General features: G+C 38.3%; 1 protein-coding gene across 5 annotated transcripts in view; it reads left to right on the top strand.

Annotated features, from left to right (window-relative positions):
• The window catches only part of NAALADL2 (N-acetylated alpha-linked acidic dipeptidase like 2), a 394,159-nt gene that overhangs the window by 230,250 nt on the left and 149,843 nt on the right, over positions 1 to 14,066 (top strand). For all 5 annotated transcript variants that reach the window (XM_085069057.1, XM_085069058.1, XM_085069060.1 and 2 more), the window contains one exon: positions 5,492 to 5,611. In XM_085069057.1, the coding sequence (XP_084925183.1) occupies positions 5,492 to 5,611 (120 nt within the window). The remainder of the gene's footprint in view (positions 1 to 5,491; positions 5,612 to 14,066) is intronic.

Raw genomic sequence — 14,066 nt, forward strand, 5'->3', positions numbered from 1 at the left:
TGAAGGACAAAGGTTGAAGACAGCTTTGGATATTAACATTCCTGTAGAAATGCAGTAAGTTTACAATAGGTAGTTATGGTTGGGTATTTTGTCTCTGGTGTGCTGAGCAGGACCTTGGGGGAGGCTTGGCTGGTGACAATCACAGGGAGGCAGCTGTGGCTCCCTGATCACTGAAGGATGCCTTTGGCTGGGATGGGAACAGCCCTGGTCAGAAAGCAAACAGAGTTTACACCAACAAAAGATTTGGCACAGCTCCCTTATCTCCCCTTTTCTTCCTTCCTTCTCTCTAATGTTAAAGAACAGCTAGTTTTGTATTTGCAGCTTTCTTCACGTTTGTTGATGTCCAGCTTTGATCTACAACCAGCCTGAGTTTACTTTTATGCTCTGCTGAATGCTGCCTTCAACCTCAATTTCAGAGCTGTGCAAATAAATTATAGCGATGTGTTTAATTAAAGTTCTCCTCATGTCCTGATTGCAGACTGTTGCCTTCTCAGATACAATTTGCAAATATATTTTGGGGTTTTATTTTAGGCAGGATGACTGGTTGAAGGTTATTTAATTGTGATTGATTGTGCATTGGATGCTTCTGCTGCCTTTATTTTTGTGAACAACCTGAAAATAGTAGCTGAATGTTGAAGGGCAAATGAAGGGCATTGGCCTGGATGAAAGGAGGGGATGTAGGAAGTCTGAATAGTCACAGAACTGAGGGTTGATACTTCTAGAATTCCATGTGTACTTTTTGAAGAAATTGTCTTAATTCTAGGGAATGAACAATATTTATTAGTATTAAATATTTCGTTTTTCTCACTACTTGGAGTTTCTTTAGGGAATCTATTTCTGAAACATTTTAGGTGGCTAGGCAGAGACTATTCAGATGAGAATATGAAGGATATGAGCTTGACTGTGCTACTGATTATCAGTCATTTTCAAACCTGCAGCTTCCACAGTCCTGCCCTCCCACCAGTTTGTGAGAATCCATTTGTTAATATGGCTCAACAGCTCAGTATTTGATAAAATCTGTTATCGTTTGAGGTCACTGAACTGTGGCACCAAAACCAGGCAGCATGAAGAGGAGAAGACTTTTCACCACAGCCATTCTGCGTACTGCTTTGGGTTTGTTTTCTGCCAAGCTGAAAACAAACACCTTGCAGATTTCTTTGAGATTGATCACTACTGACCATAATGAGTCCTCTTAATAATAATGAAAGTATTTTCTTAGGTGGGATGTTGTTTTACCCTGAGCTCCCCAGTTCAAGAGCTGCTTTCCTACCTGCACCAGCTCCATTTTGGTGGCAAACATCCCTTCCTGGGTGTGCTACTTTGAGTTTTGTGTTGCTGTTTTCATTTGGGGTTTTTTTCCTGTTTTTCCTGTTTTGGTTTTTTTCCCCCTGGCAAATCAGCCCCAGTCTGCCTCTCAGCAGTGTCTTGGATCCAGATGTGTAATGCTGTTATTAAATCTTTTTCCTCAGTCAAGTGGACTGATGAGAATGTGATAAGACAAACATATTTCTGTTATTTTCGACCTATTTATATTTTTTTTAATTACTTCAGGATTTGCAAGTAAGCAAGGTTTAAAAATAGTACCCAGCATCTTCAAGACCCCAGCTGCCACCTGCTTCATGTAGTTATTCATATTTTTCCTTTGCAAGACCTATTTTCCTCTTTGCCATCCGTGACTGGATGAAGTATGCTCTTTTATTCTGTTTCATTTGAGAGATAAGTAGAAGGAATTAGGATAAAAATCCATGACTGTCTTGATTGTGGTATTTTCACAGTGTTTGTCTCTTCTGTTTTGGGGGGATTCTATTAGAATTATTAAGATAGAATGTTTACAACTCACTGAGCATCATCTCGGGACTTAGAAACTAATAAGTTGTCTAACAGAAAATAATTACTTTTCCTAAAAATGTTTGTTTTATTACCTACCCCTACTTCATTTCATGCATGGGGGAATACTACTGAACTCCATAATGCACATCACAGTTTGTTCCTAAATAGTCATATCTTTCAAACAGCATAGCTTGAAACGATTCAAGGAGTAAGTACCTAATTCAGATGGATAAAACAACTCATTTTTTAGCAGTTTCCCAGTTTTAGGGTAAGAGGATTTACTGTTGCATAGCTAAACCAAGTAGACAAGTGCTCTTTTTTGGTACCTGATAAAAGGATGAGTTCTCTTTTGTTTTTGAGCAGAATTATCCTACCATAGGAAAGCAGTTTATCAAATATGGGTAGATTGGGGTGGGGTATTCTGCTTTTGGAAAAGCTGGCGTGTGTAAAATGAGGATTATGTCATGTTATAAGCATTTCTAAAAAAAGGAAGATGAAATAATGGAAAATTTAATCTTTCTTCGTTTTTGGAGGTTTTAGAAATGTTGTGACTAAAACAGGCCTTCATGCATCATAAATGGTCTGTCAGCTTCTGAGTGGGTTATTAAGAAGGTGGAAGTCTGGATTCAATAGGATTCTTCACCATTATTTTGAAGTCGTATTTTTTCAATATTTTATTTTATGTTAGAAGTTAAGGTCCCAATTAGTTAAGCCCCAGCCCATTAAATAAACCCAAAACTGACTGCTCTGAGCTAGTATTGCTGTACTGTATTTGATGAGATGTCATTAATACTGCAAACTGTTGTGTTTTATTAAAAATTTTACTGAAGTGTTCAGGTGCAGAATAAAGGAAAGGGGTAAGAATAATTTTTATAACCGTTTTCATAATTTAATGTGTATCTATTACATTCAGAATTGTGTTGCCAAAACTTAGACTTTGTTTTAAACTCTTGCAGTGAGTTATTGATGTAGTTTGGCCAGAGATGGGCCATGTGGAGTTTTACTCAAGAGAAGATTTAATTCATTTTTTGTTTGCCAATTTAGCTGAAGTTAGAGCTGAGATAAGCTGTGCAGATCTCTTGGTGATAGGCTAGACAAGCTGTTGCCTGAATGTGATAACCTTTGAGCTTTGATAACCTGAATTTCATGTGGAAGATGTCTGATGAAAGCACATGAAACGCTTTTACATTATACCCAGCTGCTCCTTTATTATGCAATAACTTCCTATATGTACTCTCAACATATAAATGTATTTAATAGCTCTGGCATTGGGCTTACTTTCCAAATTTGAAGCAATAACCTGGTTTGCAGAGTGTTTGGGGCAGCAGGGAGCCAACTTCTGGCTTCCACATAATTAAAAAATGAGCTGTGCTTTTGCAGGACCTCCTGTTCTGCCTCTTGTTGAGCACATGTTGCATGGGAAACACCACTGAGCAGCTCTTGAAGATGCAGTTTGCATCCATAAATTACCTGAGAACATCCAAGGGCAGTTGCTAAACGCATTAATAATTGTGCAAACAGGTAGTTTTGTTGTTTGCAGAACAGGGATAGCACCCTGGAGAAGCAGTGAGCAAAGGGAGGTGCAGAGGAGCAGCACATGAATGTAGATGGGCTGGGAGCTCATTTTCACACAGCCATCCTGGAGAAGCAAATAGCCTGATACTTCATTATCTTACATCTTTGGGTATTGATTTTGCTTCAGGAAAATTCAGTGTGCTTTCTCTCATACCAATGATGAAAGCTCTGATTCCTGCTTTGGGATAGCAGGTAGGAAAGGCATTGAGTCCAAAGAAATTAGATAAAGTTTTCACTAGAAATGGCCCTAGATATAACCTCTCACAACCTCTCAAGCCCTAAGACTTCTGAGATACTACTAATTGTTGTATGTAATGACATAAGTGTATGTTCAAATTAAAATAAAGATGATATCTGCAGAAAGATAAAAACTGTATGAACTTAAGGAAGTACCCCAGTTAACACCCTTATGTCATCTGGGGCTAATTCTTTCTAAATGGAGGTATGAGATTAGGTAAAATATGAAATACCTGTCCTGTCACTAGTATGAAATCTTCACTTGATTTTATCCTACTTTTCAAATACTATGGTCATGCAGGGAAAAAAAATATACTGGCTAATATATCTAGAGCTGTCTAGTTCTTTAGATATCAAAATCCCCATATGTGTCAGAAGGAACAGTATGAAGTGTGAGCTTTCCAGATCTATATTTCATTATTTGGTGGTAAATCTGATGTTTGCCTGTTCAAAAGTGTCTTACAGCTATGGCTTTCCTTTCCAAATACTTGGTTTGAACAGGACTGATGACATGTTACAGACTTGGAAACTTATCTGAAGAATTTAGAAGGATTTAATAAGACAGGAACCTTGCCAAAGTTTTTGGGTGGTTTCAAGTTGAATGTTGATATGCAAGCTCACACAGATACAGTTTTTTAAGGGTAAATACTTTCCTAAAATACCCATGTTCAGGAATCTACTAAAATTTCACACATCCTACACATCCAGAACAACTGTTGCTAGAATTTAAACAGTTTGTGTAGGGATACCCAAAACCAGAACAGTTGCCTTTGGCAATAAATCCATACTTAAGTTCCAAAACTGTACTGAAAGAGAAAACTTCTCTATCTTGTACTGCTCCTCTTATTTTAATTTTTAAACACTCATGTAATATTCTTGTGTTTTCTTGTACTTGTGTTTTATGTGAGCACTGTGTAGGGATTTAGATGTCCTCAGTGGTGTCCTCAGAGCTCCATAACATTCTAAAATAGTAATGTACAAGACTGATTATCCTCATACTTTGTTTTCACCAGAATTTATTGGTATGAATGTGTGAGAAAAATGCCCTTGGTCATTCTTAAATTATATATTTTAAAAAATCCTTGAAAAGCCATCTTGAAATATTTTTCCATCACTGCCAGTGCTTGACATTTAATAATAACTTAGAACTTGTACTGCATTTTCTTGCAGAGTCCTAACTGAAGAGCTGAAGATCTTCATGTTCTGAACACTTTTAGTTTGAAGTGACTCTAAATAATTTGAAAATATGTATTAATAGAAAAGTGTGCACATCAGGGCATAGTCTGTTAGCCCTGTAGTTATCTGAGTATAATGCCTGGCTAACTGATGGGTTAAAAGAAGATACTTCAACAGTTAGGTAAGGTTGCTCAGGAGTCATGTGGGACCACAAAACAAAACTGTATTTTCAGAAGTTACCAGTATAATCACTCATTTCCTGAAAAACTTTACATGACTCTGATTCCCTTTCAGAAAATAAACAGAAGTGAATTAGTATCCCTTCCACAGTCTCAAATAAATTCCTGTAGCTGATGAGGGGAAATTCTCATCAGAATCAGCATTACTTATAACCACTGGGGGAAAAAGGGAAAAAAAGGGGGGGGGGATTATCACAGCTGATGAACTGTGAATTAAAAATGCAAAAAAAATGATGTGTCAGATCGAACTTTCAAGGTCTCTGCTGCTACAGATATTGCTGATTAGAAGTTGGGGTAAGGCAGTTGCAGGACTGCTCAGGTGGTTGTGCAAACTTTTTTTTTTGTGTTCATGCAAACAACTTTGTTTCCATGCAGGAACAGCCTCAGTGATGTTGGGTTGTTGGTGTAGCCTGAACTTTGTCTTCTCTTTGCAGGCAGAGCTTGTTGATGTCCAGTATGGCACCATGGCAGACCTGATCCGGATCCAAGCCTTGACAAACGTGACCAAAAAAATTGCACTTTTGAAGCTCGGACAATCCCCTTTGCTTTATAAGGTTAGTTACACATCAGCTGAATTATTCAGTTGGGTTTTCCTTTCAAAGCATCACAACAAACACTTTTCCATTCTACCCCAATAAGTCAGGTCTTCCTGGCATTCACATTCTTCCTCAGTACTCACTGCACTCGGCAGTGCCTTTATGTGTTGCAGTTTTTTATTTTGCTGCATATCCTGCAGTGCCCAAGTACTCTGCTGTATTTTCTCTGGGTGTACTACAAGCTTTTTGACCAAAAAAAAAAAAAAAAAGAAATCACTGAAAGAAATAATAAAGCACAAGGGATTATGTCTGGGGAGGGTGTAAAAGGGTGGATGTGTATCCATCAGAGCAGGAGCTCACCAATCCATTTTTGCATTTAACATAATAGACTCAACATAGAAACCACATTTAAACTCTAAATGTCCAGTGACTGCCTTCAGTTCCAAATATCTTATAAACAAAACTGCCGGTTTGACTTTCAGAAAATACAGAGAATATAGTAGTTTGGTAAATGCTTAAACAATTCGTTCCCAATTCACAAAAGCAATTATAAAAGAGCAGTGACTCCAGATCTTGCAATTAAGTGAATCAGGATCTGCTCTGTTGGCCATAGAAAGCACAGCCAGGACTTCAACACAGATTCAGAAAGCAGCCACTTCGAGTTTTTTCTATAGGAATAAGATTTGTCTCAATAAAAATGCCATTTTCAGCTGAGGAGCTTTAGCTGTTTATTTAAATTATTTAGATGCAATTTAATTATGCCTGTGAAAGGTCAGTTGTCTTTGCTGGAACTCGGTGGTTTCCCATCATTTCCAGCAATAGATCTGATCCTGCATTTCACTGCTGACAAAGCCAATGAAACAGCAATCAGAGCTCATAAAGAAGGGATTTGATAAAGATGTAAAGCTTGCTGTAGCAGCACTGCCTGTGAGATGGTCTTTTTACCAATTTGTGTTCCTGTGAACACTCACTATGTCTCAATTACCAAGCCAAGCAGCCTGAAGGAGTGGGGAGAAGCAAGAGGTGCTGAGGCCAAGGCACATCTCAGGAGCTTTCTGGGTGGGTTGGCTGCAGCCTGGTCCCAAATATGTGCTATTTAATGGCTGAGGTGCATTAGCCACGTTTCTGGTGCTCCAAAAGAATCACTTTTACACATTCAGAGTCTGTTATGGAGCACAAATCAAGTGTGGCATGAGCAGGAGACTGACTCTGAATGTGTGCTCAGGGTCTGAGCTAAAATTACAGCCACCTAAACCTACCTTCTTGTGTTCTCCTCACACAGGTAGGAAGTTTGCCCTTTTTCCTGGGGCTGTAAACCACCCATTTTAGAATATAATTTGTGTCTTTTTGGCAGTGAAATAATTCTAAGCCTTACTTTGCTTGTAAGTATCAGAAAAGGTGTAGAAAGATTATCAGAAGTAGATTCTCCTTTCCTAAAGAATATTTGACGTGAAATATTGCCTTAAACTGCAAGTCCTGCTGGTTTAAACGAGGCCAGTATCTCTCTGCTGAATCCACTCTTTGTATCTTTTTTTGCCCCTAATGTTTATGTTTCTGCACTTAGCGAGTCTCACATTTCTGTTTCAGCAGATACTTGCCTCTCCCTATATTTTCCTTATCTCTGCCTTCCATGTGTTTGGTTTTACATCGCATTAAAACAGAGCACTAGTTCATAGGAGAGCTCTGGCTATATATACATATCTATTTAGAGGCTTTCTTTCTAATTTTTGTGTTTAACTTGTATTTTTCATGTGTAAATGCCCTTTAATTTTTCATTATTATTACTTTATATTATGTATCTCACTCTGGATTTGAGTCTTACTGCTATAGACCCTGCACTGAGGTTTCATCTTCATAAGAGTTTTTAATTATGTCTCTGTTTTTCAGTTGTATCTCCCTTGCTTGGTTATGCTTTTTGTCTTTCTCTCTTTACTGCTGTTTCTCATGTGTTCTTTCTTTCTATTTTCCCCTTTTGTGTATTTAATTTCCTTTTTTTTTTTTAATTATCACTGTTCTTTTTCCCCTTACTGAGTCCATTAGAAAAAACCTGAAAAAAATAATAAACTACTGCTGGCAGGAGAAATCACCATGAAAACTGAACATCATTTCTTTTGTCTTTACATCACATTAAGAGAAAGGATGTGCTGGTAGAAAAGAGCTTCATGTTCAAGTCAGTAATTTACAGAAATAATTCCAAGTGATGGAAATTTGAATATTTGGAAAAATAATTGTATAAATGACTATTTTTGCAGTAGAGGTTTAGTTCATGGAGATTGGATAGGGTACAAATCTGGGGAAGGATTAAGGTTGGAAATAATTTACAGTTTCTAATTTCAATCCTTCAGACTGGGCCCATCTGATATCTTTGGACACACTGAAAAAAACGGAGTTCAGAGCTTGGAGTAATTTGAAATTGGAATATACAGGGAATTTAGAGTATGCAGAAAAGCCTGAAGTTAATGTGCTGTTAAAATATGCAGTTTAGTCTTAAACATGAGTAATTCTGATTAAATTTTGTAAGGTTCATAAATTTAAGCTGCTTTGTGAGAACAAGATTTGCAGCAATCTGACCTGGAGTTATTTTAGTAATTGGATATGATTTTCAGGTTTCACTGGGAGTGTTGTATTTCTGGTTTCTGGTCAGGGGGAGAGGAGCAGCAGCCCCAGCAGTGGGCAAATGTCCAGAGCCACATCCTGATCCCCTAAGCTGGACCTTTCCAAACAGAATGTGTGACTTCAGCCACGTCATAAGTTACAGCTGTAAAGAGACAGAAAGTGAACCCTAGCTCTACAGCAGGATCAACAGGAGCATTGGCTCTGTGGGGAAAAAAACCCCAAAAAACAAAATAACAAACCAAGCAGTTTGCATTGCTTCGATAAAAAGAATAGATTAAAAAATGATGTGTATTTTATAGATATACATCTGAGTGGAGCAGGGGTTTGAGAAAGGGGTTTTACCACTCTTAAGGCACTAAGATCAGTTAGTGAGCAAGACTTCATTATAAAATTAATATAAAATGTGGGGGGAAAGGAATAGTAGAAATGCTTCAAAGGCTGAATCAAGTTACAGTATTGCAAAGGCAGAATCCTTTCCAAATGCAACTGGAAGGTTCAGGAATTCCCTACACCCAGCACCTGGAGTGGCAATTTCCTCAAGAAACACAGGCTGAGGCAGGGGACTGAGCAGGGAGCTCACAGGGAACTCTCATCTGACAGGGAATTTGGCACAGCCAAGGCATTTTGGTCTCGTTAGCCAGAATAATTCACAGTGCTGGAAAAAATGACAGAAGGGAAAAATTCAAACTGCTGCAACAACTCCTAAAGGGATCTTGTGATGAGTCTGAGACACTTGTAAGGTCTGGATTGCTGCTAAATAAAGAGGGGGGTGGATTAAGGAAGAAAAGTTTTCTTAAGGAGGGAACTGAAATGAGACAAATGTAGAACAGAAGTGAAGCACATCTTCTGGAGTGAGCTGCCATAAAAAGAAGTATGTTTGCTTCTCCACACCTTGAGATTGAAAGTGACTGCTGGTGTCTTGGATAGAAGGAAAATTTGTGTTTTGGTGGAGCTGAGGTTACTGGGATCACTGGAGAGGTTGAGTAGCCAGGCACAGGAGGTCAGAGCAGACTCCTGAGGAACCAGGAGGATCTATAAACGTGGCTGATGAACCACTGTGGAGTTTATTACCAGCAATTAGACAAATGGGTGTAGAGCAGATTCCTGAGAAAGAGTACCTTGAGTTGCCCACTGTGTTTGTAGACAACATATTCTAATAGTATAAAATGTGTGGTGGCAGAAAGATTGCCAAAATCACCTCAATGGCACCCAGCTCCTGTCCCCTGAGTGTGACACAGCTGAAGTGTCACTGCTCTGAGCACATTAAAGAAGCCAGAGGAAGCTTTTTCAGGGAGAACTGCACAGTGGTTTCAATAGCCAGCCCCTGGAAATGCCATTAACAGATTCATTTTGTTAAAAATGTTGTGTGGCTTGATCATGATTTAATCTCTAGGGGTTTCAATTCGTGAAAAAGCCATAATTTTTGTCCTAAATTAACTTTTAATAGAGTAACAAAAGCCCTGAAGGCCAAACCACTTCATCTTTAAAATGTTCACATATTAACATTTTTTCCACATCCATTAAATGAAGATGTTGTTCTACTGTGTAAATATCTATATTTATTTTAATAATTTACTGCCTTCATAAATATTCATAAAATTGCTTTTTAACAGTCATAAAGTTTAGGAATGTGGAGGCTTGGATGTTTTTGCAGAGGTTATTGGCAGGCCCTTATACAGATAAGGATTTGCTAAATGGAAAATATTAAAGGTTTCCAGAATAAAGGCAATTGGCAAAAGGGCTTCAATTTAATAACTATGCTAGTTTTAAATAAGTTTACTTTGGAAAAAGTCATTTCACTCTTGTACAATGTCTACATTGTTTCTTTCCTTCCCTCTGGTACTTTTTATGGCTAGCACAAACAATTGTGAAGATTATAGTTTATGTTGTAAATCTGAATTTACAACATAGGACCCTCCCTTTCCTTCCATCCCCTCCTCCCTCCGTAGAGATACACAATATATGTGTGTAAGTTTATATGCATATATGCAGTCTGGGCGTATAAATATACAAATAAAAAGCATATTAAAAGACCAAACATTTTTAAGGGAACATAAACCCTTTATATGCATTTCATTATTGAGGACACTGGGGTTTTGGTTGGATTTATTTTTTTGTTGTTGGTTTTTTTGTGGACTTTTCTCGTGCGATGGAATTTTTTCCAAGGCTCCTAAAGTCTTTATATTCACACATTTCCCATGTGAGTGCTGTGGGACTTTTAATGATATTATATCCCTTCCTAAAGCCCTTCTTGAAAAGTCAAGCCACAGCTATTGGTAGTATAAATAAAAATTATAGAAGCATGTAAAACTATACCTGGGGATCTGGATCTGAAGGGATTATCTAGTAACATCCACTGGAATAGCATCCTGGTTTTCAGGTTTTCTCTAATTTATCATCCTCTTAAAATCTCATCTCGATTCCCAAAATTCAGAGAGTTTCTCTTGATAATTCAAACCAAAGCTAGGTTGATTCATTCAAATTGTTGGTGCAGAGTTTGCTAATGAGCCTGTCTGTATTTATACAAAATATGCTAATTCTTATTTTGTCTTAAAGGAAGTCCTAGTTGCTTTGTGGTCCTTTTTCCTTAGCCTTTTTCTTCCCTGAATTTATCAGAGGTTCTCGCCTTTAATTCAGTTGCTTTTATTCTTTATCCTTACTCTCTTCCCCCAAAGACTAGATTTGGTGTACTCATGTTCTTAACCTTCCCCTTCCTCAGACAGCCTCTTTAATCTGTGAGATATCATACTGTCCAAAGAATTGTCCCTTTGCATTCCTTCTCTACTTCATACATTAAAAAATCCTACCTAGGCCTTCAAAAACCTGCAGAGTCATCTATACCAAAAAGGTGTTTATGTAATTTGGTTTCACACTCATCAAACCTTTGTTTTGAATTATTCTTTCAGTCACCTGTTTGCCTCTTCCTGATTTTGTGATTCATGGAATCATGCACAAGCTGGTTTGTTCTTCAGTGATTGCTGAGAAATTTTATGTTTGTTTTGAAGAAAGACCCTTGGCCCTTCTGCATCAGAAAGTGAGAAATTTGAGAGATTGGTAGACACAGGTCTCAGTTATTTTCCTCCTGCTTTGACTGATAGCAATGCTTTCTTGCTCCTTTAGAACAGAAGGAACAAACCATGCTAGTTCGTTAGAGAAGCCTGGAGACACCCTGACTCCACAGCATGAATCTGATCTGGGCTGGGTTAACTAAATGCACCCCAGCCCACTGAGGAAACCAGAGTTAAAAAAACTAAGTCTTTCTGCATGGATTTATCACCTAATGTTTCATCCTGAAGTCATCTTTTAATTCTGTATTGGTGAACTTAGTTTAAAACATAGCTTAAAAAAAATAAAGTACCAATTGCAATATCTCTGTGTGAGGTGCTGTGGGAAAGAAAATCAAGAAGTTATGCAGACTTGAGAAATCTGTAGTTGATGACTAAAAAAGCAGTCAGTTAGAAAGTCACAAGCAGTGGTTTTGTATTCCTGCTAGGAACCAAGTCACACTGAGCTCCAGTGTTCAGTTCCTAGAATGCTGTTTGTATCCAGAATAATTTTTAGCTGAGCATGTCAATTTTCCTCCGACTTCATCCAGCATTTGAAGGAAGATGTACTGTGACCTGTGCCACCTAAAAGTGAAACAGTGCCAGTGCAGTTATAAATCCAATCTCTATCTGTCCACATGAGTATGAAATAGTTGACAAAAATTCGCTCTCTTATCCCCTTAGTCAAGTGCACTGCAGTAAATTAAAGAGGGAATTCTCACTCCACTTTTTACAGTATAAATGGGAAAAAGTAATCTGCTCTTGTAAGCAGGAAGAAGAATACGTAAGGGGTGGGGTGGGAGAAAAGCCATTGATGTCTGGAAGGAAGCATAATTATAGCACAACTTGTCAATAGTCTCAAGTAATTAACATTTTGGTTGCATCAGTAAAAGGACTTCTTGTTATTACTCATTTCCTTTTTGCTTACAAACCCCTGGATTTGTTTGCATGGAAGGAGAAATGTGCCATTAGCAGAGCAAAGCAGGGGAAATGTAAGTTAATGACCAAAAGTAGGTATCGATTATTCTGCATTTCTGATGCCCCAGAATTTTCCCTGAATGTTTTGAGAAGGCACTGCTGATTTGCAGACTTACTTGTGTTCCTAGCTGTAGTTCCTATTCTCTCTTCCATGTTGATACAGAAATTTCTGAAGTCCTTCTGCTGAATCAAACATTGAATTCTTCCCAATTTGACTTGCTGCACAGTCCTGTTATCTCCAGTAACCTTAAACACTTACATTTCTCTGGGGGAAGTGATTCTAAATATTCATATACTCAATTGGCTGTTTAATTGCACATCCACTACGTGTATTGAATGTATCCTTTGAAAAATTAGCCCAGCTCCCCCAATGAATTGCTATTTCCTGAGGGGAAAGGCTGACCAATGTTACAGGAGTTCTCCTTTTAGTGCAGGAAAATTGAGTGAGACACTAAGTGGCTTCCATTCAAACATGGACAATGGCTGACTCATAAAGAATTCATTGTGGGGTCTGCTGAAGCTCTTGTCTGGTTTTAGAGGTGTGAAACTCAAGCATAATTTTCTATTTTATCAAGCCCTTAAAAAGTGAGTAGTAAATGCAGTCATCCAATTTACCAGGTGAGTGCTATGTCCTGATAAATGGTGCAAAGTCAGGTGAAATGGCTTTGCTGGGAGGCTGCTGGTCTGGAGCAGAGCTGAGAAAAGACATCCATTGCCTCACTTTGTACCCTAAATCCACACATGGTCAGCTGCTTGTGTGCAGGGCAATGGCCAACACCACTTTGTCTTCCCTTCATAAAATCTAAACTTTTTAATTTGTTCTTCCTGCAGATGCACTGGTCCTACCTCTGCTAGTGGTCTTGGCCCCTTTTTTTGTTGCTTACATAGGGAACATAAGCATTTTTTCCTACCCAGGCTGCTAATTGAGCTGGTCCTTTGCAGCAGTTGAGCTTGGATTTCACAAAAGAACCATTGACAGACCAATTATCTGGGCCTTTTTCCAGCTCATGTGTTCCCAGCACATTTCAACAACAGCTGAGCAAGGAGGAAAAGAAAATGGAAGATCCAGGAGTTTTGGGTAGGGATGAGGGGTGAATATATAAAATCTCATCCTGCCAGAACATGACTTTTGGTCCTTTAAAAGTGTCAGCCACTGGATGAGGTGAAGCCATGCCAGTAATATTCAGAACTGCTGAGGAGAGGCACAAACCAGCACTGTACATCCTGATTACTTGATGTTTTCTGGAATAGTGATCAGAGGAAAAGGTCATCTTTCTTCAGGCAGCAAGTGTTGTATAAGTACTGCCCTCATTCTTTAGTGGGTGTGACTTGTATGGCATGTTCTATAGTAGTGACTGGTTTATTATTTTATTAAAAAGAAAGTATGGTTATTCTCTGACATTTTCTGCTCTTTCAAGTCTTTTCTCCTCATTTCAGAATACTTCACAATAATCAGTTTATTTACATATCTGAGCTGAGAAACTGGGTTGAAAGGTATCAGAAGTCACTATTCTTGAATAAAGTATTTATGTAAAACATGGTTTAGGAGATTATAGAAGTAAATAGCTCTATTCCTAGAATCAGTGTTTTATCAGATAAACCTGAATGTCACAGATTACTTAGCTGAGGAATAATTTTCATGCCTTGTGGCTCTTTAGGGAATGCAGCCAGATCCAGACCTTGGTTTGATTTTTGGGTTGGTTCTGTGTGGTTTTAGACTATCAGCTGTGAGAATTGGTTCACAAAATCAGCACTTGTGATTTATGCATGGAATTCTGAATTCTGCCCTTTCAAATACACCTGTAATCTGCCATGTGATCAGAACTCTTGAGTAG

The sequence above is a fragment of the Lichenostomus cassidix genome, chromosome 9, assembly GCF_008360975.1.
Source record: "Lichenostomus cassidix isolate B80296 chromosome 9, HeHo_3.0, whole genome shotgun sequence".
Lineage (NCBI taxonomy): Eukaryota > Metazoa > Chordata > Aves > Passeriformes > Meliphagidae > Lichenostomus > Lichenostomus cassidix.